General features: G+C 38.9%; 1 protein-coding gene across 3 annotated transcripts in view; it reads right to left on the bottom strand.

Moving 5' to 3' along the window:
- The window catches only part of SLC26A7 (solute carrier family 26 member 7), a 119,642-nt gene extending 105,574 nt beyond the window's left edge, over positions 1 to 14,068 (bottom strand). The window contains exons 1-2 of one of the 3 annotated variants that reach the window (XM_086696063.1): positions 13,937 to 14,068; positions 13,486 to 13,800 (exon numbers count right to left, since the gene is read on the bottom strand). In XM_086696063.1, coding sequence (XP_086552189.1) covers positions 13,486 to 13,678 — 193 coding nt within the window. In that variant the 5' untranslated portion in view covers positions 13,679 to 13,800; positions 13,937 to 14,068. Of the gene's footprint in view, positions 1 to 1,980; positions 2,138 to 13,485 lie in introns of those variants that run through there. The other 2 variants (XM_025922634.2, XM_086696064.1) reach the window with 2 other exon arrangements.
- Positions 14,069 to 26,423: the final 12,355 nt, after the last annotated feature.

A 26,423-nucleotide genomic window follows, 5' to 3' on the forward strand; every position in this document is an offset into this window, starting at 1 on the left:
GCAGTGAGAGTTGATCACATTATCAATGCTGTTACCACACTTGTATATTCTTTATTTGTACTACTACCAAAATTAGTATAAGTGCTTTTGTGTCTAGGTTTGAATTAGATTGTGAGATCTATTGTTAAGGAACATAATAAGAAATATTTCCATTTATAAGGAAACTATTACGTGTTGAGCAAAATACTGGGATCTTTTTCACTGGGGATCTGATAAAGGCCGAAAGGGTCCTTGAAATGAAATGATACATTTACCCAGAGAAACAAAGGGTATGAGGAGAGAAACAAAGAATCAAAGACAAAGAAAGACACTGGTTATCAGAGGGATGAAGGCATAAACAAGGTCAAGTAGTCAAGAAGACTGTAAACAGGTCAGGAAACGAGGTTATTAAACAGTTCACTGCAGAGGCCAGTACCAACCCAAGGGTACTGAAGGCCAGTTTTTTAGCAGGTACTGACCACACTAGGCAGAGTATGACTGGGAGATTTAAGACTTCTCACAGATCCTGATGTTCTTTTCCCTTCAACACTCTAGCTGAGTAAATCTGAACAGGAATTGCCCCTTGGCATCTTTCAGTGTTGTTCAGTGTTGTTTTCTTTTGTCTTTTTTTTTTTTTTTTTTTTTTTTTTGAGGACCAAGTTTTCATAACACCCCTCTAGACAACACACGAGGCCAGGAAGCAGCAGAGACAAGAACTTTCTTCCCACTTTACATTAAATGCTGGCTCATGCTTCTTCCCTTACTTGTCTTTGCCAGCCAAGTGCCTTTTCTGACTGCCTCCCATGGGCTCAAGTGCACCCACCAAAATTTGAAGTCTGCTCATATACTGGGTAGAAAATTAGAGGGGCGCCTGGGTGGCTCAGTCGGTTGAGCGTCCGACTTTATCTCAGGTCATGATCTCCTCATTTAGGAGTTCAAGTCCTGCGCCAGGCTCTGTGCTGACAGCTCAGAGTCTGGAGCCTGCTTCAGTGTCTGTGTCTCCTCTCTCTCTGTCCCTCCTCCACTCATGCTCTCTCTCTCTCTCTCTCTCTCTCTCTCAAAAATAAATAAACATTAAAAATTTTTTTTGAAAAAAAGAAAATTAGAAAAGACTCTGAGATCTCTCCATTCTGCTGGCTTCCTAGACTGTAACTCAGACCCTTTCTACCCAGAATCTTGGGCCCGAGTTCTAATCCTGAGTTGCTCCTGTATTTATCCTAGCTCTGACACTTTATTTCCCAGGTTGACCTTTTATGTCTTGCTCCCACTGGTTGACATCCAGGTACTAAACTTTACACCTACCAGGACGAATCTGTATGTCTTAACTAAGCTTCTTGAGCCTGACCTCAATCCTACCTTCTCAAATGTCCTGAGTCTATCCAACCTCTCCCAGGTTACAGATACAACCTCAGTTCAAAGGGTAGAGCAGAAGTTCCCAGACCCTTTCCCCCACCACCCTCCACCTCCCCCACCCAAAAGGAGGGCTGCTAATTGGAGAGGCCAGAGTTGAACACTCTTATGAGGCCTCGTTCCTCTTGTTTTTAATTAACAAATTATACTCCAGTATTTAATTATACAAATTATACTCCAGTATAATTAACAAAGAGTGTTAGTTTCAGGTGTAAAATACAGTGATTCAACAATTCCATACATTACTCAGTGCTCATTGTAATAAGTGTACTCTTAACCTGAGGCCACATTGCTTAATGGGTAAAGGTATGTTCACACATGTACCTTTTTTCTCTTCCACTATTTCTTCATTCATGCTCCTAATATGACAGAAAGCCCAGGGCTTGCCTCAAGGTAAGTTCTGGCATACCTCTCTCTCACTCTCTTTTCACAAGCACATCCAAACCTTAGCTTTACAAGAGAGAAGACCTCTTTGATCTCAGGTTCAAGTTGTTTTTGATACAATCCAGCTTAGCGAGAGCTATGCTTTAAACACCCAACACTAACGCAGCTAATAGAGCGGGTCACTGATTGCCCTTCCCCAAATGTTACCTGTGTATATAGTTTCCTTGCGATCGTCTCCAGAGAAAGAGCGATTAGCAGGACTTGATTTCTTAAAGTGCCAACTCCTATAATGCCATATGTCTGTACTAATCCAGTCTTGCCAGCTTGTCAAGACTGCCACTTTGGTCTCTTTATTGGCCCAGTTTTTACCACCAACTCTTCATTTCATGTTTTGTTATATAGATGGGCTGGTACTACTTTTCATGTTCCTAAATAAAAATACAGAATTCTTTGGCAGCTGCCTAGATTATGCAACCTACTCACAGCAGAAAGTGGCTGAAACCAATACTCTACAAACTTTCATTAAGAAAATGTTCCCACCCTTACATAGCCACACCAGATTGAGATCTTCAAGGCTGAATAACAAGATCATATTCTCATATACTTTGTACAAATTTCTGAGGAAGGAAAAAATAATAAGGCCCTTGTGGGCTGGAGTGTTGTCTTATACTTCTCTGTCTCTTTCCAAGAACATAGCAAAATACTGCGTAGTCTTTCAAGTATGTTTTTTAATAGAAATGAATAAAGCACCCTAGGAAGACAGATTAGTATTCTTGAAAACAAAATAATTAGGTGGCACTAGGCACTTCCAAGAACTACACATAAGAAATCAAACCCAAACTGTGTGGGTAATGATGAAAGTTACTTCCCTCCGGTAACTGGTTTGTGGTGGTCTTAGAATTGTTATTAGCAAACCACAGTATAATCAGCTGTCTGGTTCACAGCATCAGTGGGCTCAGGGCTCAGTGATATTACAAATGGGTCTCCCAGAGTCAATTTACATATGTTCAAGAACCACAACTATATGCAAACAAAATTCCTATAGACACACATTCTCTAGGTTCATAGACAAAGATCGTTAATCAAAGATCATTGGTTCTAATCACTAGAGGGGTTAAGGCAAATTACATCGTTCTGTTATCCCAGGGCTGCTTATACAGGTGGTATCTCACAAACGTGAAAATAAAGAATTACCAGGACCAAGAAGCTTCAGGATCAATGGACCTACGAGCTTAAATATCAGAAACTGTAAGAGACTGAAAGTTTCCACGGGGAGAGCAGCCACCAAAAGGAGAGTGGACACAGGGAAATTCTGCCCTATCATCTCAATAATGATTTTTCACTGTCAACAAACATTTGAGTACCTACCTACTATGTGCCAAATACTTTGATAGGAGCTGAAAGGGTTTCCTAGGACTCAGGACTTTCATTGCTGAAACCAGGACGGTTGGTCACCCTAGACTATAAAGAGTCCTAACTGAGGGGAGAAATCAAATATAAAAACAAATGCAATTGCGAGTTAAGTAGGTAAATTAGGGAACACAGGGTGAAAAAGAAGAGATGTGGCTGCAAAAGTAAGTTCCAGATATTGAAGGGCTTTGATAAACATCTTCAGAAGTCTAATCCTGTCTAATGAGAGAAAAGTTGACTATTTATATACCTAACTACATTCTAAATTGTGTCTGCTTTTACATTAAATATATACTGCTTCCGCATGCTGTCATGAATTTGGACAATCAAGCTGTCCTTGAGCTGAATCTGAGAATGTCCTGCTCTGGGTTGGAAAAGGATGAATAACAAGAACGAAGTGGTGCTGATATAAAAGGATAGCGAGCGTTGGGGAATATGATAAGTTGGAAAGTCCATGCCCACAGAAAGGGTGCAAGCACCAATCAGCTTCAGCCTAGGAGTTTCCGTTCAGGAATATGAGCCCTTTGTTATCAGATGATTAGATTCAATACAGGGGGAACACCCACTCAGTTTTAAAACAAAGTCTTCTGTTATTTAACTGACGGTTCCCAACATTATACATGTCAATAAAAAACACACCTGTGGTTTTGGTTCCAGGGAAGCATCTGGAGTTCCAGGGAGCCACGAGGGAAGGGCTGAGGGAAGGGAGGGGAAGTGAGAGAGACCAACAAGATGGTGTAAAACAAGGACCCTGTATAGAGTGAAACACCAAAAAAGGTCCAAAAGCCATCAGCAAAGGTGCGGCTGAAGCAACTTAAGACAAAGATCTCCACTACCTAACTCAAAAAGAATTTTGTGGCAGTTTGAAATAGATCACAGAGACACAAAACCATAAACAAGAAGACAGTCTAACTGGCGTGGAAGGAATGATGGTGGCTTTTAATGAAGATCAGAGCATGGGCTCGGGATCAGAAAGACAAGCATTTAGATGCTCCCTCTGCTTTATAGAAACTGTATTACTTGGCACTACAAGCAAACTAATTCTCCTTCCTTCATCTGCAAAATATAGATAATAATGGTCTCAAACTCTTAGGTTATTCTGAAGATCGATTCATATAATACACCTTTAGTTTACGACCCTTTATGGCGTTATTTTAAGCATTCCGCAAATGTTACAATATCTATTAACACTGAGGAAGTTGTCACAAGGACAGTGGGCATGAGGTATATTTGAGAGACATTCAGAAGAAAGAATTTAGAGAACCTCCTTAATTGAATAACAGTCGTGAAGGGGAAAAGGCAATTAGGATCATCCCCAGACTCCTGCATAGACAATTGGGTAGATGGGGATGACTTTCAGTATAATGCAGAACAGAAGATAAGGACTGATTTTGAGAGGGAAAATGATGTGTCCAGCTGTAAATATGTCCCTGGGAGACATTAAGATGGTGTTCAATATGCAGCCGGATATTTAGAGCTAGAACTAAAAAGAGAAACTTGGGCTAGAAATACATTTTTATAATTCACCAGCAGAAAAGTGGCAATTGAAGCCATGGAAATGGATTAGCTCCTGAAAAACAAAATGTACGGGGAAAAGCTGATCAAGAACAAAGACTAGAGAAACACGCTTTTGTGTTTTTTATTTATACAAATGGTGTTAAGCTGAGACAGACCTATGCCTCTGAGCTCATGGCCACGGAGGGAGTAGAGTCATGCCTGGTGGGCAGACATCTCCAAGGTCAGAAAAGTTAGAAGAGCTCTAGGTCGGACTTCTCTTAGACTCAGAATGGCAAAGGACAAATGTCCACCGTGGTGCTCTGGGCAGGGGTGGTGAGGGTTAGAGATGGCATCTACTGTGATGGAGGACAGCAGAGCTGAGATGAAGGGGAATAAACCGAGTGAAGACGAGGAAGCCTGGTTACAAACCCATGACACTCCTTCTTCCCTTTTACTGCCCCTTAGCCTTTAGTAAAGTCTCATCCAAACAGCTTATCCGTGTGTTCCTTCCCCCACATGGTGAAAGCCATTGTTCGTTGATGCTCAGGCCAGTGTTACAGCACGTGTCCTCTCCCTCTCTCATCTGAAGCAAGTCTAACAGAGGGCGGCGAGAAGCTCTGAAGGAAGAAAGGAGGAGCCCCGGTCTGGGTATTTCTTCCCCGTGGCAGAGCCCTCTTCCACTCTCAACCAGAATCTCTGGGTTTTATTTTATCAAGCAAGGTGTTACCATGGGTAGGGGCACCTGAGGGGCTGAAGGGAGGCTCGGGCATTCTTTTGCCCACGTTCGGTCCTCTACCTGTTATACTTGAACTAACAGGGGAACAGAAGGCAGTGAGGGATGAGGGATGGAGCCTGGCAGAATCAGGCCTGAGCCCCTCTTAAGCAGCGCTAGAACTGGGGGCAAGTGATCTAGTGTTCTGAGCCTCAAACCCCCCCTTCTCAGAAAAACATAAAGTACAATGATATCTATCTTGCCAGGTTCTGTAGAATAAGAAAAAAAATGTGCAATATTTAAATTGTAACAATTCTCAAATGTGTAGTTTAACTCAACTTAAACCTAATTAAACACCTTAATTTTTTTAATGTTTATTTTTGTGTGAGAGAAAGAGAAAGAGAGCGAGAAAAAGAACGCGACTGGGGGAGGGGCAGAGAGAGAGGGAGACAAAGAATCGGAAGCAGGCTCCAGGCTCTGAGCTGTCAGCCCAGAGCCGGATGTGGGGCTCAAACCCATAAACCATGAGATCATGACCTGAGCCAAAGCCAGATGCTTAACTGACTGAGCCACCCAGGCACCCCCACTAATTAAGCAATTTGCACATGCAAGTAATAAGTTGAGGGTATGCTAGGTGTCTTCCGGACTGTTTCTCTCTGCTATGCTCTTTGCTGGGTTGGCTTCATTTCCAGGCTGCAGAGGTCCTGGGAAGCTATAAAGGCACATCATCCTCACTGCCAGCTGCCCCCACTACAATCCCAGGATGCCCTGGGATCCAGACTGATGGACCAATCAGGTCATCTGTATTACCGTTACCATTTTAAAACAAAAAGTGACTGACTTATGGCATAGTAAATCCGTGCCCTTGTGCCTAGGTGGCAGATCTCATCCATGAACCAGTCCCCAGCCTGATGTAGGGGATTGTACCAACGACCAAGACTTGAGCCACAAGCTCTCCCCGGACCAATCACTGCGTCTGTACCCAGTTCTCAACACTGTTACACAACAGAATCTGGGACAACTTATAAAAGGAAAAAACATAATGTCTCAATGTCTGGAAACCACTCCCAGGAAATTTGACAATTGCCTGACAATGGCACCCAGGTACCAGTATTCTTTTAAGTCCTAACGTGGTTCCAATGGATCTGCGGGGTTGTTTTTTTTTATGTTTATTTTTGAGAGAGAGAGAGACAGAGGTGAGTGGGAGAGGGGCAGAGAGAGAGAGAAGGAGGAGACACAGAGAGAGAGAGAAGATCAGCACAGAGCCCGATGTGGGGCTCAAACCCACGAACTATGAGATCATGACCTGAGCCAAAGTCAGACACTTAACAGACTAAGCCACCCAGGCACCCCCCCGCCAATAGATCTACAGGTTTGAGAATCCTGGTTGAGGGGGACTTAACCCACTGATGAGCCTAGACTCCAACACTAGAGCCAAAATTACAACCTTATATACACATATACTAAACCACATATACTAAAAATGGAAGAGAGGTTGTTTCTTCAAAAATAATCCAAGATATAGTCATTAACGGGAGCAAGGATGGATCCTAGCTAGCAAAAACAGAAGTCTACTCCAAATAGGCCACACACTTTATCTTCACACTCACTGCCAATCTATTTTGTTGCAAACCTTGCTAAATTCTCCACACCCTAAAAGGAAAGGTCATGATTCTGCCATGGGAACAACTCTAAACACTATAAAGAGCATTCCTCTAAAGGCAGAAGTATGTAAATGACCCTTTAATATACAGATCATCATCACTTTACATTTAAGAAGAAGAAAAAGGGGGCACCTGGGTGGCGCAGTCAGTTAAGCGTCCGACTTCAGCCAGGTCACGATCTCGCGGTCCGTGAGTTCGAGCCCCGCGTCGGGCTCTGGGCTGATGGCTCAGAGCCCAGAGCCTGTTTCCGATTCTGTGTCTCCCTCTCTCTCTGCCCCTCCCCCGTTCATGCTCTGTCTCTCTCTGTCCCAAAAATAAATAAACGTTGAAAAAAAAAATTTAAAAAAAAAAGAAGAAAAAGAAAACCAGGAGTGTCAAATGAAGCCTGAAGTTATACTGTGAGGTGAGGTCAGGGCATAGATTGAAATGCAAGAGAAAAGTCAGCAAAGTGTTACTAACCGGTGGGCGTATTTTTATAAGGGTCAGGACAAGTATACTTGAGACTTGCTTGGCACTATTTTGCTGCCCCTTGTTCTGGAGGAGAGAAAAGTTACTAGCAGGGAGAACTAGTGATTAAGGGGGTTAGGTTAGAGATATATCACTAATGCTAGGATTCTGTATCCTCAAAGCTGAGACCACGCAGGGGAAAATTCCCAGACAAGCCTTTCATCTTCCCAATGCAGGACGCTTCAGGAGTTTCCACTTACTGTTCCACATGTCACTAAGCTGCCCTCAGGAGTGCAACGAGGCTCGGCTTCCACACATGTGTTTTGGTGCCAGCAATGCCACACATTCTGCATAATTATAAGGAATATCCATCTTTTGTCTGCGGCCCAGAACACTGTGGTCTGAACATCAGGCAACCCTATGGCAGCATAAAATTTTCATGGTTTGGGAACAAAATTTCTAGGTGATCCCTTGGAATGCAAGGCAAAACATTCTCATATTCCTTCTCAGTGGATTAGCTTCTTACATGGCAAGCCGTGCATTTAGGTCTCCTCCCTGTCTCAGTGCTTGAGTTTTCAGGTTGGAAACAAAGAAACTATTTCCCCAAGTGCTTGTTCAGGCTAGAATGTGGACTAGATACTCTAGGGAGTACAGTCTTGTACTGCTCAGCTTGCCCACCATGTTTGCGATATGTTTTAAGTTAATGACATTCTCTAGGATGTTTGCTCATCTTCAAAACACATTCTGTAGTGAGGTCCCCCAAAATGTCAGTTACAGGTTATTGTGGTAGATGCGACTATAATGCCTTGTACCTGCTGGTGGTGATGAGGGCTTCCAGATTTATTAAAGATTTTTAAAAATGCACATTGTTTCAAAGAAATATTTGAATATGCTGAAAGAGTGATCTAAGGTTTCTCTTCCTTTGAAATGAGGACATCCATACTTTTATTTATTTACTTTGGGGAGGTGTAATCCTCTTTAGCAGTCTGGCAACACCTATGAACTCCTTCGCAGAACTTTTTTTTTTTTTTAAGCAATTAACAGAGGGGTGCCTGGGTGGCTCAGTCAGTTGAGTGGCTGACTTCACCTCAAGTCATGATCTCACCGCTTGTGAGTTCAAGCCCGGTGTCGGGCTCTGTGCCGACAGCTGAGTCTGGAGCCTGCTTTCGGATTCTGTGACTCCGGCTCTCTCTGCCCCTCCCCCACTCGTGCTCTGTCTCTGTCTCTCTCAAAAGTAAATAAACGTTAAAAAAATAAAAAATAATTAACAGAAAATGCAAAGGATTATAAAGAAATGAAGTCTATTGGAATACATAAACCCAGGTTCACAGACCTAAAGGTTCTGTGAATCCGAGCCCCACTTCCGTTGAACTCAAACCCTACTTCGGATGAGCCCCACTTCCCTCCCTCCCCCTCTCTCTCTGCCCCCCCCCCCCCCACTCACTTGTGCCCTCTCGCTCTCAAAAAAAAAAAAAAAAACTTTCTGTGGATCTAAGTTAAGAACCTAATCTTATGTAATCTCTCAGTAAAGGTTTTATTTAGGGATGAGTTAGGGGCATATTAGGCAAATTGACAAAACCAATGACAAAACATACGTCTGAATTTGTTTCGTCTTGGCAGGCGAAACAAATTCAGACACAGGCTGGGCAAGTAACAGGAATACTAGCAGGAAGGGTGGCAATGGGTGAGTGATGAAGAAACTGGCAAAATGCAAAGTGCACGCCCTGTCTAAAGGGGGTGGCCTCTAGGAAGGCCCAGCAGATCTTTGCCAAATGGGAATATGGGCCCCGTATGGCCGTGTATTCGCCCTTTTCAAGAGAGGTCAAGCATCTGGATTTATATAGGAACTGTTCATATTTGTTGATGTTGGCTGGAGAAAAAATTAACATTGTTTTGGAAGAAAGGAAATATATCTTTTACCAGATTTGTCTGGAGGGCTGCAAGTTTGTAACTTCAGGAAAGTAAAAGGAATTGGAAGACATTACTCACTCATATTTTTAATGTATTCCTTACTCTTTGTATCTCTGTTGCATTTCTTTTGAAAACCTAAAAATGTAAATTTAATTTCCTTCCTCGAGTGGCACTATGCTACTATGGAATAATCAGAGGTTGCAGGAGCTAAATTGTTTTTAATACTTCCAGCAAATATTTATTAAAAACATACTTCTATGCAACAGGCAACACGCAAGTTGGTAAAAATGTAAAGATTGAAACATTACCTTTGTTTCCAGAGCTTACAGACCACTGTGGAAACAGTTGTATCGAAATATTATAACTCAATCTAAGGCCTATCGTGCAGATAGGTAAAAAGTACAGAGGGAGTAGGAGGGAAGAAAATATGCATCTTCCCGGGAGATTGGGAGGGATTTTCAGAGGAGACGCCTCTTTGAGTAGACCTTGGTATCAAGGGCCCCAGATTGTTAATGATCTAATAAATTATTCTGAAGAATTGGCCTTTTATCCGAGAGGAAAGAGAGGACTGAAGATTTTTGGACAGAGAAGACATGTGTTCAGATGTTCACATTCTGGCTGCAGTAGGCAACATGGCCTACAGGAGGAGACAGAGAAGGAAGGGCCACAAAATGATTTCAAGGGCGCAGACAGTGAACTAGGGCCGCAGCAGGAGGCCTGCAGAAGACTACTTGGTTGGAAAGACACTCAGCGACTGGAAGTAACAGAACCTAGGGGCTGACTGTGTGCTAACGAGCTAAGTGGCAAAAGAGAGCGAAGAGTTGGGAATGACTTTTGAGACCCCCCCATGAGAAGCAGTCTGGTGTAAGACGAGACACTCCTGGAGCCAGACTCTTTGAGTTCCGATCCTAACTCTTCCACTCATTTGCTGTGTGACTTCAAGCAAGTGACTTATTCTCTCTGAGTCTCAGTTTTGTATACAATGTCAAATGTTCTTACCACACCGTTTACATGTGTGCTTGAAAATTACTGTTATTATTTTTAATTATTATAATTCTAGTTAGGATGGTGGTGCTATTCGGTTTGTTTTAGAAGACTAAATGCTGCAGTTGACGTGCTTTTAGAAAAGTCTAGGTTTGTACAATTGGATATGTGGATCTTGGGTTTAGGAGAAAGTTTCATTAGCAGGCTGACGGTAGTTAAAACCTCTTATGCAGATTAAAAAGCCTAAGGCCTTCTTGGAGAAGAAGGCCAGGGTTTGAGTCTCCTGGACACTGATGCTTCGGTGGATTGAGGAAGAGGCAAAAGCTGCAGAGGCTCGCAAGAAGAGAAGGCCAGAGATGTGTAGGAGAAAAATGAAAGAGCAATGTCTCAAAACCAAGAGAAGAAAGTCTTAGAAGGAGTATACTCACTACGTAAAATGCTATACGTGAGTCAAATACGATAGTGACTGATAATCATCGATATTTAACAATTGGGAAATCTTTAGTAAAGCGATTTAAAATACATAATTTAAAATATCTGACATATAGAATACATTCAAATGTTAGTTTCCATTATCCTTCTCAATTTTAAAGACATTTCTAGAGAGAGAAGAATGAAAAACTACTGGATTGAACCATATAACTTTCCATATTTATAGGTCAAAAAATGTTTGATTCAACAATTTCACATAATTCAACTATGCCGAGTAACTGAAAAGCTGCTTCCAAGATCAGCAGAGGGAAAACAGGTATTTGTTTCTATTGTGTTATGATGCAGAAGCAAAAATTACCCCTTTCTTCCAATTTTTCTAAAGAAATGGAGCTGGTAATGAGTGCCTATACTCACATAAATAGAAGCTAATGCTATCTAAACGCCATTCTTACTGTATATTCCACTGTAGTTATTTTCTTCGTCACTCACCTTTGAGTCTAAAAACTTGAGGGATGAAACCTAAATGAAAAAGTAATTTGAAGGGAGGAATATTCATACCTTTCCAAAGGAATGTCTTTTATTACCAATAACATTGGTATTATGAAAAAGTCTACTTATCTTGGCAGTGTAGAACATAAAGTATGAAATGTTAAAAGTGTTGGCTTTGGAATCAAGCCCTCATTCTACCACTTATCAGGTATGAGACCCAGGGAAAATTACTTGCTTTTCTAAACCTCCATTTTCTCATATGGAAAATGAAGAAGAGACTGCTGTCCCTTGGGCTTTTGTTAGGAAAGGGGAGGACAATGAACACAGGGGCTTAGCACAGTGCCCCTTATAACAATGGTAACCTATATTTCACTTTTTATCTCTCCATGGTGGGTAAGCATGAGAAAGTTTAAGAGAATTGTTTTCAAAAGAATAGGTACTTTTTGAAGAATTTGTCTTTTCATACATCAACGAAAACCTTCAAGTTCTTTCTAGCGGCATAGCCTTGCCCAGTCACTGGTAGCTTTCCAAGAGAACCAACAGCCAGATCCATAACTTTCCAAGACACAGGGCTGAGTAAGCTTTGTGCTTCCCATCAGTCAGGGGCTGGCCAATGTGTTTCTTTATAACCAATGAAATATATGACTCATAAAACAAAATCCCTCAAAATCTCTATCTAAATGAAAGCCATACAATTAACTACCAAAGACTTACACACAAATACTCTTGCTAAGGGTGTATCACAGACATCTTTATCATATCCCCAGATTTCCTTATTAACTTGATATTCTATAGAGATGACAAAACAAATTATTTAAAAAATAGATTTCTCTTTCAGTTTACATTACATTAAAGCAAAATAAATTTGTACATTTATACTAAAACTATCTGGTGAAAAAGCCCTTGGAAGTCAATCGCTTAGATTCAAAGTACATAGTAGTGTCACATTTTGAATTTAAAACTGAATAAAAACAGGGCTCAAAATGCCCTAACCTATTATTTACTTTGCAGTTTTATTAAAGATTACCATGCTTCACTATTGGCGAAATGGTCATTAAAAAATGTAATATTAGACTATTCAGGGAAATGGAATCCCATAAAGTATGATAGTCTTATGGATCTTAAAGTAAAGCCACCAGTGCAGATGGTCCTAATCATACTAAAAACACAAATACACAAACCAGTTTGTTCCAGCTACAGAATAATTCAATTAAAAGAGTGCTTATAATTTAACAGAATGAATAATAGTTCAAGCTAGGGATGTAGTGAAACTGCAAGGAAATATAAATCTACAGAGTCTATGCCAAGGAAAGTGTTCCAAATTTTCAAGGTTGAGAAATTGGTTCCCTTCCGTGCTACAGGTAGGAAATTATTACTTGAATTAGCAAAATAATAATAATAATGCAATAAATATATCTTTAAGGAAAACGCATGCACACACACACATGTTCACACACATGTACACACTACTTAACTTAAAGCTTTCACCAAGAGAAACACCTATGTATCAAAATCCAGAATACCACTTAGAATCTGCTTTGGGAAAGTTAAACTCAGACTTCTCACCAGTTTAAATTTCTTATTGAGAAATAAATACAGTATGTAATGTGATACAGAATTAAATCAACATGCACAGTAAAATACAAGCTCTAAGGACACACAGGATTCTCTTTGCAAATAATGGTTTTGGCAAAGAGCCTCCTTTATGTACAGAAAGCTCTGTTCCTTGCTTATAGCGACTCTCAAGGCTACAACAGGTAATTGTGTGCTGCTAATTAGGTTTACAAACGATATGTTCAAGCCAGGAGATATTTTATAGCTTGACTCAGTGAAAGTAACAAACTGTATCAGTAAGGTCAAGCTATAAAAATTCATTCTCCCACAATTACTGATCTTTTACACTTATATAGTATGAATTTTAACATTGCAAGTATGTAATATTACCATTCAAAAATTGGTTCAGTGTTTAATAGCTTTAAAAAATAGAAAAAAAAAGACAACTAGGAAAGCTTTTGTATATAGATAGTCAATGCGCTAATTTTCCCACAATTAATTAAGTGTCCATTTCACTAGCTAAATTATAGATCATGGGTCATAATACTTTTCCAAGAAAGCGAAGTGACATCTATTCTGCTTAAAACAGGAAAATCAAATGCAGTACATTACCTTGTGTCACCTGTTGAACTGCCAACATTATCCCAGACATGGTGTCTGGAACCAGGTTTTCTCTCAGATTATATTGTGGTGCCCATTCCAGAATAGGTAGCCGCCTTCTACACCACTGTTTAAAGTCTTCACAATGAGGGGTATGCATCTTGCTCCACAGCATGCTTTTCTTTTTCCTCTTTGCCCCTGTCATTTTTCAGATTCTCTCTTGTAGAAGTAAACTTCTTTAGACAAGAAAAAAAAAAAAAAAAATCGTTGCAGAACACCTCTTTTCAATGCCAGGCTCCAATTCGTCCGTGCTTTACAATGTCAAAGCTATCCAGAAAAATAAATCAATAAAAGAGGGAGAAAGGGAAAGAGATTAACAGAAGTACTTAAATATACGCAGCCAGGCTGTATGTCTTATTATGGTGAAGCTAATTAGTCTAGATTAAAAGCTATAGATTAAAACCTTGAATCCTTATCTGAGTAAAACGGGGAAATGGTTCCTGTTAGTCTAATATTTTTCTGATCTTGGAAAAGTAATGGGTTCAGTGTTAAGCTGGTCTAGAGCTCTTTCGCCAGTAATTCCCCTTATATTCACTGTAGTCTTATGTTTTTGGCTCCATTCCCAATGGCTAATGAGGTAGTTGTGGGCGTGTGTTGGAGGTGGGCTGGGTTATGCTAATGAAACCAGGAAGCGTTCAGCCAGTCCAGTCTCTCTCCTACAAGCTGTGCAAAAACATAAAACTGCCAGAGGGGTTTATAGTGCAAAATATATTCAGACAATCTAGCCTTACTTTTTGAAGACGTGCATATTTTCAATACATCAGACGACTACCAGTTCTACAAAATTCAGAAAAATAAGAAGGTGTTGCTAAATGTCCTTATCTTTTTTATTCCCTGGAAGATGAGCTTTTCATTCATACAGAAACATTCAGACGGCCACTGCCCAGCCTGAGAACAGAATAGCCAGTCTCATAAACAAACTGAAATTTCATCTCATGGGCTGAGAAAATAAGCATCACTATGAACTATGAACAAATATTTGTGGCAATAGTTCTTCCCTGTCTCTGAAATCGTTCATTCAGTTTTCTCGATTTCTCCAAACCATATAATTCTCACACTCATGCTAAGTAACTGGAATTTCTCAAGGAATAATGTATTGTTCAAACTACTGTTTGAAGTATCCCCAGATTTTTGTGTGGTGCTGCCCTCTTTTCACACGACCTTTGGGAGATTTCTCTTTTTTAGACAGGGTGTTACATTTTATAATACAACAGACAGGCTGTCAAAGATTTTTAGTTTATGATTGTTTCCCCCTGTCCCAGAAGAAAAAGCCTGCATTTATGAGTTGTGCCATTGGAATTAAACCAAAAAGCCAATATATTAACTAAAATTGTGAGGCCAAAAGAAAGAAAATGAAGTAAATTTATACTGCAGCCCTTTTAATACCTATGTGTCCAGAGAGTAGAAATCTGGTTTCTGAAAGCCTTCAGAATAAAAAAGTACTTGAACTTTTGAATAAAAAAGGTCCTCTGCTGGACCTTTTTCCATTGTTTTTTGAATTAAGGTGGAGACTTGTTCCCTCAGCTTTCCAAAGATGGCAATGCTTTCTATCTGTGCAAAAATGTCTACCTTTCTTTATAAATCCAACGAATCCTAAACATGTAGGGATGTATGTATACTTCATTCATATGTACAGAATACAATTTGCTTTGTATTTTTCTGATTGTTTACATCGTGTTAAATTTACAAACTTTTCCTTAGTTTAGATATCACAGACTGAGTTGTAGTACTTTAACCCTATTCTTTTGGTGTGAGAAGTAGAACCAGATAACCAAATCCACTCTTTTTTTTTTTTTTTTTAAGTTTTTTTTTTTTTCAACGTTTATTTATTTTTGGGACAGAGAGAGACAGAGCATGAACGGGGGAGGGGCAGAGAGAGAGGGAGACTCAGAATCGGAAACAGGCTCCAGGCTCTGAGCCATCAGCCCAGAGCCTGACGCGGGGCTCGAACTCACAGACCGCGAGATCGTGACCTGGCTGAAGTCAGACGCTTAACCGACTGTGCCACCCAGGCGCCCCCCAAATCCACTCTTAATAATGATGCTACATTGTTTTTCCTTCACAAACAGCAATCTTGGGTTTTGTTTTATAGACTACATTCAGGATATAAACAAAGTAATTCAGAAACCATATATCAATATATCTATATTTATCTATCTATCCTATGTATTACTTTTACAATCAAAACACTAAAGATATTTTTTCAAAACATAGCTAGATCATAAATTCAAATCTATACTGACAAAATGAAAAAAAAAATGAAAGCTCGACTGAAATCGCCAAGCAATAGCTATGATTTGTGTAATTTCAATCATTAAAAAAAATGTGTTAAATGTTTGTTAGTAACAAAGAATTCACATGAATGGATTTTTAGAATTTTAGATGAATCTGTATAGAAGTACCTAAATATATATTAGTGCCAGCAATTGTTCTAAAGTATCCTAAGACCAGGAAGGAGGAGAAATTAGTTTGACAAAATGGTTCCATTGTCTTTCAATAAAAAAACACTTAAAAATTACAATAAACCTTACCCCCCCCAAATCTTCGTTGAAGTGTAAATCTGGAATTCCAATATCCAGACTTTTTCCCAATTCCGTGTGTTTGCACATTATTTAAAACATGCCAAAATCTCACCCCAGAGCATGATGTCACTCCTATTTATAATCAACAATACCAAAGACCCTTATGAAGAAATTTATTCACACCCATGAGATTCTCAGAGTATGTTAGACCCAGCCCATAAAATGCAAGAAGACTAAATATATTTATTCAAAAGATTCAATGACTAAAATCAGCTTAAAGTTCAGTACTATGTATCATCTATAGGAGACATCCTTTCCCAAATGTCCAGGCAACACTGAGACAATTAGAAAGATGAACATATCTTCCACCTCCTATGAGGAATGACAGAAAAATTCTTCTTCCTAAAATATCATTTTGATCACATCCTTGACATGTTTGAACTTCCATTGATCTCCAATATCAAACTCATTAGCACAGGCATGTGACCCTTCTCCACTCCCCTATCCACGGACTCTGACTAGCTTCTCATCACCTCCATTCAATTCAGTAGGTATGTACTGAATAACCACAATTTGATAGATTCTGCGTGAGGTGCTATAAAAGTGGAGTAGGGTGGTGGTGAGGGGAGATTGTCTCTATTGTCTGGGAGTTAACATTTAATGAAGGAAATAGAAAATATGCAACTAACTCACTCAAAGCAGAATGGGATAAGTTAATAACAGGTTGCACAAGGAATGTTATGGTTACCAGAGAAGGGAGAATTGCATGCTCACGGAGAAAAAAAGGCTTCCCATCCTACTCAGACCCTCTGTTCCAGCAGGTAAGTATAGCCACTGTTTACAGCACATTACTTTGACTCTTCAGTAGATCTCTACACTAATTTTCCTTGTTCTATGGTCTTTTTCCTCATCTAAACATTTACTCAATACCTATCTCTTCCATGAAACCTTCCCTGGCTTCCCCATACTTCTGTTCATGATGTACACCCAACACCCCGGTAACCCCAAAGCTACTTATGGGTCTACAGCTGTAGTCATTGTCCGCTATTGGTTTTCTTCTTTGAAATCTATTTGATTTTATTGTAGTCCATCTGGCTCATGAGATCGTAAATTCCTTGTGAGTAAGGATTATTTAAATAACTTGCTTTGCCTTTTTCCTTAGGATCTAATAGAAAGTTCAGCGTACATAGGATCCACTCACTAAAGTATTAACATATGAATGGCCCTACTCTTGAAAATTACCCCAGAATTATTTAGTCTATCTCAGCCTGGTTTCCAGACTGTGATATTAAAGAATGAGGAAAATCGGTGTAGAGGGAAAGAGAGTAAGAGATAGTGGGGAAAATAGAGATCCTATCTTGCTCACCTTCTCACAGTTCTCTTACAATGTAAGGAAAGTTCTATCTTTTTCAACACAATTCCTTTTTCTTATATTATAGAGTCTAGGGAGCAGAAGGAGGACAAACTAGATAGTAAGTGGAAGAGAAAGGGAGGAGACAAAGCAAAGACAGAAAACCTCATGTGCTGGGGTTTCAGATAGAGTTTTACAGGGTTAGACTGTAAGAAGAGCCTCTGAAGAAATTCTGAAGTATGAGGAAATTGAGTCAGGCTCGAATGAGGAAAGAACCTTCTAAGAAATGTTGTACAGGCTATAATTTTGGACCACATTTAATGGGTTTTGAGAGACACTAGTTAAGATTAAAAATCTTGTGTTACTTTTGATTGCACTATTATGTTTCTTTGTGATCTAGCTGGCGACCGGGACACCTAAAGCACTGAATTATATCCAGGTTACACTTGGAAATATAGACTCATCAACTTCAGAGGGCATCACTCCAAACTCATGCCTGATTCAAGAAGTTGATCTACAGCATTTCTATCAAGAGGACACTTTAAAAGGTTCCCATCTGAGGAGGAAAGTAGAGACTGTGAAATGAAGGCCATGTTCTGCTACTAAGCCACAGAACTGGCCTGGGGATACAACCACACAAAGAGAGCAACTTCTATTAAGTCATCTTCTAGGTTAGGAAACCTTTTCCTAATTCACCCAAAATTTTATATAGGCTGGCACAGCCCTGACTCCAACCTCTGTCTTAATTCTTCTAATGACTGAAACAGCTTAGAACAATAGCTCATTCCAGTCTTTAGACATTCTAATTGTTAAAACATCTGTTTCCCAATTATTGTGCCAAGATCTACTACTGAAAATGTTCACTCTTTAAAAAAAAATTTTTTTTAATGTTTATTTATTTTTGAGACAGAGAGAGACACAGCATGAGCAGGGAAGGGGCAGAGAGAGAGAGGGAGACACAGAATGTGAAGCAGGCTCCAGGCTCTGAGCTGTCAGCACAGAGCCCGACGCGGGGCTCGAACTCATGAACCGTGAGATCATGACCTGAGCCAAAGTTGGACGCTTAACCGACTGAGCCACCCAGGCGCCCCATGAAAATGTTCACTCTTTAGTATTTGCCCTAATTCCTGTAACACTTAACAATCAGTCAGCTTTAGGACTAATTCATTTAGTGCTATCCCAAAAGCGTTCTGATTTCTTTTTTTTTGGTGTTATTTATTTCAGAAATACTGTTACATTTAAATTGGGCTGGGGATGCCTGGATGGCTCAGTCGGTTAAGCGTCCAACTTTGGCTCAGGTCATGATCTCACAGTTTGTGAGTTCGAGTGCCGCATCTGGCTCTGTGCTGACAGCTCAGAGCCTGGAGCTTGCCTTAGATTCTGTGTCTCCCTCTCTCTCTGCCCCTCCCCCACTCATGCTCTGTCTTTCTCTCTCAAAAATAAATAAACATTAAAAAAAATTTAAATGTGGATGCACACATACAAGTCAATTCCAGTCCTGAGCAGTACAGTTAATATTCTACTCATGACACACAAACCATTATAGTAGTGTGAACAAAATCTTGTGCTCTCAGTGTCGATTACTAATGTACCTTACTTTGCTTTCTTTGGATTAAACAGCACTTCCCAGTCTGTATTCTTTACCATGTTTTTTCCTTCTGCCAATATTTTGTGTTCTGTGACTTATTTTGACTTATAAAAGTGGCCAAAAGGAGATAGCTCTGGTGGAACTTAAAAAAAATGCATGGGGGGGGGGGTATCAAATGCATATTTTACAAGGATCCAAGGCATTTTCAAATACACAGGGAAGAAAAAGAAAGAGACAGAGACAGGGAGAAAAGGAGGGAGGAAGTTACTATGGACCACATGCTTATGTCCTTCCAATATTCTTATGTTGAACCCTTAACAGTAAATGGGATAGTATTAGGAAGTGAGACCTTTGGGAAAGAATTAGTTTTATATGATGTCATGAGGATAGAGATCCCATGATAGGATTAGGTCTTTTTAAGGAGGAAAAAGAGACTATAGTTCTTTCTCTCAGCCATGTGAGATACAATGAGAAGGCAGCTGTCTATAAGCCAGGGAGAGAGCCCTCACCAGACATTTAATCTTTGAGTGCCCCAATCTTAGACTTCCCAGACTCCAGAACTGTGAGAAATAAATGTTTGTTATTTAAGTCACACAGCCTATGGTAATTTTGTTACAGCAGCCTGAGCTGAAAAAGACATAAAGGAAGGATGGGAGAAAGGAAAGAAGGGAAGAAGGAAGGAAAAGGAAAGAAGGAAACAGTAAAAATAGTTCATTAAGAATTAGTAAAAGCCCTTTCTCATTTCTGACCAACAACTGATATACAGTAAGTGAAATATACTATGGCTGGGGGCATATCACGACTTAACAAGATTTGAAAATGCCAAAAGGGGTAATTAGTGCAGTGCTAGAAATCCACCCCCTTAAGGACTTGATGATTGTGAATCTTTCACTGCTCCTTTAGCTGTCCTATTTCTAGGAACATTAACCCCCATGTTAAAGGAAATATATGTAAATTGGAAAATTGTGATTGGGCTTCTCTTAAGTATTCTCATTTTTCAGCTACATGTCCTCAGTTCCTTCAATTATTTGCCGTATGTGCTTTTCATCTTTTTAGTTTTAACCTATTTCTGTATATTTAAAGTAGGCTTTTTGGGGGCGCCTGGGTGGCGCAGGCGGTTAAGCGTCCGACTTCAGCTCAGGTCACGATCTCGCGGTCCGCGAGTTCGAGCCCCGCGTCGGGCTCTGGGCTGATGGCTCGGAGCCTGGAGCCTGTTTCCGATTCTGTGTCTCCCTCTCTCTCTGCCCTTCCCCCGTTCATGCTCTGTCTCTCTCTGTCCCAAAAATAAATAAACGTTAAAAAAAAAAAAAAATAAAAAAATAAAGTAGGCTTTTTGTAGGCAACATAGAGTTGGATCTTGCTTTTTTAATACAATGTGACAATCTATGCCTTCTTTGAAGGCAAATTTATACTTCTGTGTTTATTGATATAGTTGGATTTAAATCTACCACTTTGCTATTTATTTTACACTTATTCCATCAGTTCTTTATTTTTCTCTCTTCTTACCATCTTTTGGATTACTTTCTATGACTCTTTTATTTCATTTGTTGGTCTATTAGCTATAACTCTTATTTTGGTGATCACTTCAGGGTTTATATTGCACATCTTTAACTTATCAAAGTCTATCTTCAAGAGAGAGTATATCACTTCACAATTAGTATAAGGACCTTATAACTATACACTTCTATTTTCTTTGCGCTATTATTGTCACATATTCATGTCCATATGTGTTATAAACCCCCAAATATATTATTACTTTCTGTCTTAAAGTTGCTTATCTTTAAAACATTTTTTTAACGTTTATTTATTTTTGAGACAGAGGGAGACAGAGAATGAACAGGGGAGGGCCAGAGAGAGAGGGAGACACAGAATCTGAAACAGGCTCCAGGCTCTGAGCTGTTAGCACTGAGCCAGATGTGGGGCTCGAACTCATGGACCACGAGATCATGACCTGAACCGAAGTCGGACGCTTAACCAACTGAGCCACCCAGGCGCCCCATTAAAGTTGCTTACCTTTTAAAGACAGCTAAATAATTTTAAAAGTCTCTTATATTTACCCATGAAGTTACCATTCTATTGGTCTTCGTTTTTCCTCGGATATTCCCAGATTTTCATCTGTTATTATTCTCCTGCCTGAAGTATTTCCTTTAGCATTTTTTCTTGTGCACGTTTGCTAAATGAATTCTTTCAGGTTTTATATATCTGAAAAAGGTTTTGTTTTACCTTTGTTTTTGAAAGATAATTCCATTTGGTTGTAGATTCTAGGTTGGCAGGGGTTTTCTCTGTTGTTATTGTCATTGTTGCATTCTTTTGTTTGTTTTAGCACTTTAAAGACATTCCTTCACATTTAGCTTGCATTGTTTCCAACAAAAAAATTTTTGTCATCTTCTTTGTTCTTCTGTACATGTGCCTCTCTTCCCTAGATCTTTTAAGTCTTTACCACTGGTTTTAAGTAATTTCTTTATGATGTATCTTGGTGCATCTTCCTCCCAACTTATTTTGTTCTTCTTGATGTACATACTTGGTGTTTGTCAAGCTTCTTAGATATGTGAGTGTACAGTTTTCATCATATTTGAAACATGTCTGGCAATTACTTATGCAAATATTTTTTCTGCCCTACATCCTTTGGAGACTCCAAATAAATATATATTAGGCTACTTGATATTGTCCCACGGTTTACAGATGCTTTTATGTATATTTATTTCAGGCTTTTTTAATGTTTCATTTTGGGTAGCTTCTACTGCTGTCTTCAAGTTCACTAATCTTTTATTCTGTAGTGTTTAATCCACTGTTAATTCCATCCAGTGTGTTTTTCATCTTGGAATTCAAAAGCAAGACCTAAAAGCGTTATACTGGTAGGTGGGACCACAGAACATTTATTCCCACTATTGAGACAAAACCAAATTCGCTGCTTGATGTTCTGTGGATCGTGAGATTTTCACTCTGGCTGATGGAAACATGAACTATTCCTGACCCTGTGTAAGTCCCTAGGATCGCTCCTTCTAACCATTTACCTAGTGTCTATAGATTCCTCACATCCATGTGCTGATCTTTACTTAGCTGAATATTCAGCATGTGTAGATTTCTTAGACTCTATCTCTGTGTCACTCTTTTCTCTCATACTCTGCCATGTGAAATCTATCTGCTTTGGCCTCCCCAGACTCCCAGATCCTTCTCTGTAGCTTAGGGAAACTACCAGTCTCCTGGGCTCCCATCTACCCCCATGCTCTGCTGTACCATGGCTTGGAAATTTTCCTAGCAGTAAGCTGGGACAATCATTGAACTCATTTAATTTGTCTCCAATCTCTCCATTATTGTCCTTTGTTGCCTAATATCCAAATTCTTGCCAGTGTTGTTTCACATACATTGTCAGGTTTTTTATTTGTTTCAGGCAGAAGGGTAAGTTCAGTCCCTACTACTCCATTCTGGCTGGACATAAAAGTTATTCATCATGTAATATGGCTTTCAAGCAGTCCACCATTATGACCGTTTCCTTATCATTTGCTATAGCTTCCAATTTTCCTTTAGAATGTGATACCAGAATTTAATAGTCCTTAGCTGTATTCTGACTAAAAGTGTAAACAATACCATATGATTAAATTCTAACTATTTCCAAACGAATCTGTTAAATGATATGTTCTCCATTCTTTTTATGTAGGAGCTTTTTATAACAATCTAAGCACCAAGTTTTACATCAAACCTTATCTGATATATTGAATCTGGTCATTCAATTAATTTTGCCGAAGTCTTTCTGAATCTGACCCAGTCATTATTAATACTGATAATTATATATTTCACTTCAACATATTAGCTATTCCTTCAAGCATTGTGTTACCTGTATTAGTTAGCTCGGGCTGCCACAAAAAATACTATAGAGTAAGTAGCTTATTCTAGAAACCTCAGGAATTTATTTCTCATGGTTCTGGAGACTGGAGAGTCTAAGATTAAGGTACCGGCCAATTGGATTCCTGGTGAGGACCCTCTTCCTACCTTGTAGACATACACCTTCTCACTGTGTCCTTACTCACATAGCAGGGGGAGAAAGAATAAGCAAGCTCTGATATCTCTTCTTATAAGGGTACTAATCCAATCAGAAAGGCCCCATCCTCATGACCTGATCTAAACTTAATTATCTCCTGAAGGCCCCATCTCCAAATACCATCATACTGGAGGTTAGGGCTCTAACATAAATTTGCAGAGGACAGAATTCAGGCCATAGCATTACCCAGAAATTGATTAAGCATCCTATGTGTCCTTATTCAAATCAATGAATAAGAAAAACCAGACACATCTACTAGACTCCTTCAGATTAAAATTTATTCTTTAGTAGGAATTATATGAGAACAGTCAAATAGGATTTTTTTTTTCATTTTGTCCAAAAAGGTGTCTTAAGAGTCTATAGCAAACTTACTCCTGAAATCAAATATACTATGTCTTTAGTAGTAATGTAACATTTCAATCTAGTATTTCTATTAAAAGAGATCATGGAATTTGTCTAATAGTTTCATTAGACTCTCCCTCTGGGCACAGTCCTCATCTAGAAGGGATCATAATATCAGAGGAAAAATTGGCTTTTTGGAATTGTTGTGTTACTTAGAAGAAAAAGAGCTAAAACAGTCCACACAGCCTATATTGCTGCATTAGAATCAGTCCAGAAAAGTAAATTTCCCCAACATTATCAACATTATTCCCCAATATTATCGGTGTTTAATTTATGAAATTACTTTTAGTGAAATTTCAACATTAGTGTGGATTTTGTAATGCTAACCTTATTCGCTTTTAAGTCTTAAAGTTGAAATAGTACTTGGAGATGATCCCTAATGAAGATCCAAGTAGTGTGAAAATAATTTTATAGCATTCCCTGAGAGACAGTCACTCAGCTTTTAACGCATGAAACAGGGGACTATTCTAAGATGCAAGACGACTTTTAGGTTCTCACTTACTTGCAATGAGAAGTGTTTTGTTTGTTCTGTTTTGTAATCTTTATTCCCGACATGGGGCTCAAACTCATGACCCCAAGATTAAAAGTCATATGCTCTTCTGACTGAGCCAGGCAGGCACCCCAAGAAGTGTTTTTACCAAAAGGTAATTAATTGTGTACATGAAATATGAGTAAACTTACAAAACTGAAAAATAACCAAACTGGTCTCATAAATACGTATGCATTAAAATATCAAAAATTGGGGCGCCTGGGTGGCACAGTCGGTTAAGCGTCCGGCTTCAGCCAGGTCACGATCTCGCGGTCCGTGAGTTCGAGCCCCGCGTCGGGCTCTGGGCTGATGGCTCAGAGCCTGGAGCCTGTTTCCGATTCTGTGTCTCCCTCTCTCTCTGCCCCTCCCCCGTTCATGCTCTGTCTCTCTCTGTCCCAAAAATAAATAAAAACGTTGAAAAAAAAATTTTTTTTTTAAATAAAATATCAAAAATTAAAGCTCAAGTTCCTACTCATTCCATTCCTTTTATTTTCCGTGTTCAACCTCATGGCTTTGTATATACATTGTGTCAAGGATCAATAGGGAAAAATGCAAAAACACTTACACTTTGACAAGAATTTAGAAGTCATTTTTCTAGATTCTTTTCATTTTTATGGTTATTAAATGGTCAAATTACTATTATGAAATAGAAAAATTTGTAAAGTGTTAAAAAATTAAAAAAAACAATATGTCCCAGAGTCATACTGGTGATCGAAATTTTGGTATATCTGTTCTAGTTTTTTGGGTTTTTTTTTTTTTTTCATGAAAAATTTTCCTCTACATAGTTAAGACATTACTGTACATATAACTTTTCATTTCACTGAGTAGTATATCATCAGCCTTTATCATATTATAGAAAACTCTCAGAGAAGACCAATTTTTTTAAATGACTATACAATATTCCTTCATTCCTTCATGTACCATGGTTTACATACCTATCCCCTAGGAGTAGACACTTTGGTTCTTCCAGTTTTTAGGCTTTAAAAAAAAAAAATTACAGATAACACTGGGATACACATCTTTGGACATAAATCTTAAGGCAAGTCTTGGATTATTTCCTTAGAAGTAGAATTATTAGGGTCTAACTGGTAAAGAATCATCACCAATGATGTCATTTTTATTGGTGGATACTTTTCCCATGCTCCAAGGCACTTTTTTGGGTTAACATCTTACACCAGCCCTGATCTATAATAAATTCATCTTTTGAGTGGTCTCACTGGGACATTCTTCGATCTGTCACATGTTGACTTACACAACACTTAATGATATCTAGTTTTCTGGATCAATTGACTTTCCAATAAAAATTTAAAGCACCATGCTTAGAATTTCTTGGGACCTTGAAGCCATGGAACATATTTTTCTTTTGAGATAGTTTTTACTTGCTGGTTTACATTCCATATCTGACAACATAATTCAAATGTGGGCTACCACTAATGTTACCAAAAAACACATAATATTCAAAGAGCATATGGAATGTAGTCAATAATATTACAATATACTTATTGTGTTGAACATTTCATAATGTATATAATTGTACTATGTTGTACACTTGAAACTAATTTAATATTACATGTCAACTATACTTCAACTAAAAATAAAATAATTTAAAAATAGTAATATTCAGAAATTCTCAGTGCTCAAGCTTATTTGTCCTTAGGAAGTCAAATTGGGTAGCTAAATAGAACTCTGGGAGTGGAGCCAGAGAAAGAAACAGTTAATAATTACAAATTTATCACTTATTGGAAAATGTAAACAAATACCCAAACCATTTTAGTTTATTGAAAATTCAAACCTTCAAGGGACTTTTTAGGCCTTCCATAAAGCATTTCTTTTGCTTCAAGAAGTAGCAGATAGGGAATAGTACCAGAGTTTTCATTCTCCCAATTACTGGCATTACTGAAATTTACACTAGAAGTTGCAAGGTTTACACTGCACATAGATTGCAATGATATTTGCACCATATCCACTATATATATAGTAGAGCAGATAAACCAAACCCTGGGGAACCTTGCTTTTTGTTTGTGTCTAAAGAACAACAAAAAAGAAGTATTTGAAGTGCTGTACTGTGGAGCGAGACAACCAACCGGCCCATTGGCAGGCAAAGCTGAAATTCTATGCTAGCTTTTCAAGGTCTTTGAGGGGAGGATTTAGATAAGTAGAGTACCAAGGACAATGCCTGGCATATGGGAGAGGCACTGATAAATGTTAGTTGTTAACTCCTATAAATCTCTTTCATTGGTTGCTAAGATGATTTGAACAGTGTGTGTGGGTATTTCAACAGTTTTGAATTGAGCTTTTCATATGCCTTAAGGCATTAAAAGCTTAAAAGAAGAACACCATATATGTCTTATTTCCCATCATTATTCAATTAGAATGGAATGTTTTCTTCTGGAATGGACAATCTTATCCAGTTTATAATTTTTTGCAAACCAGTCTACTTGGCCTCCAAACTGAGTAAC

Source organism: Puma concolor, chromosome F2 (genome assembly GCF_028749965.1).
Source record: "Puma concolor isolate L17-30 chromosome F2, mPumCon1.1.hap2, whole genome shotgun sequence".
Taxonomy (NCBI): domain Eukaryota; kingdom Metazoa; phylum Chordata; class Mammalia; order Carnivora; family Felidae; genus Puma; species Puma concolor.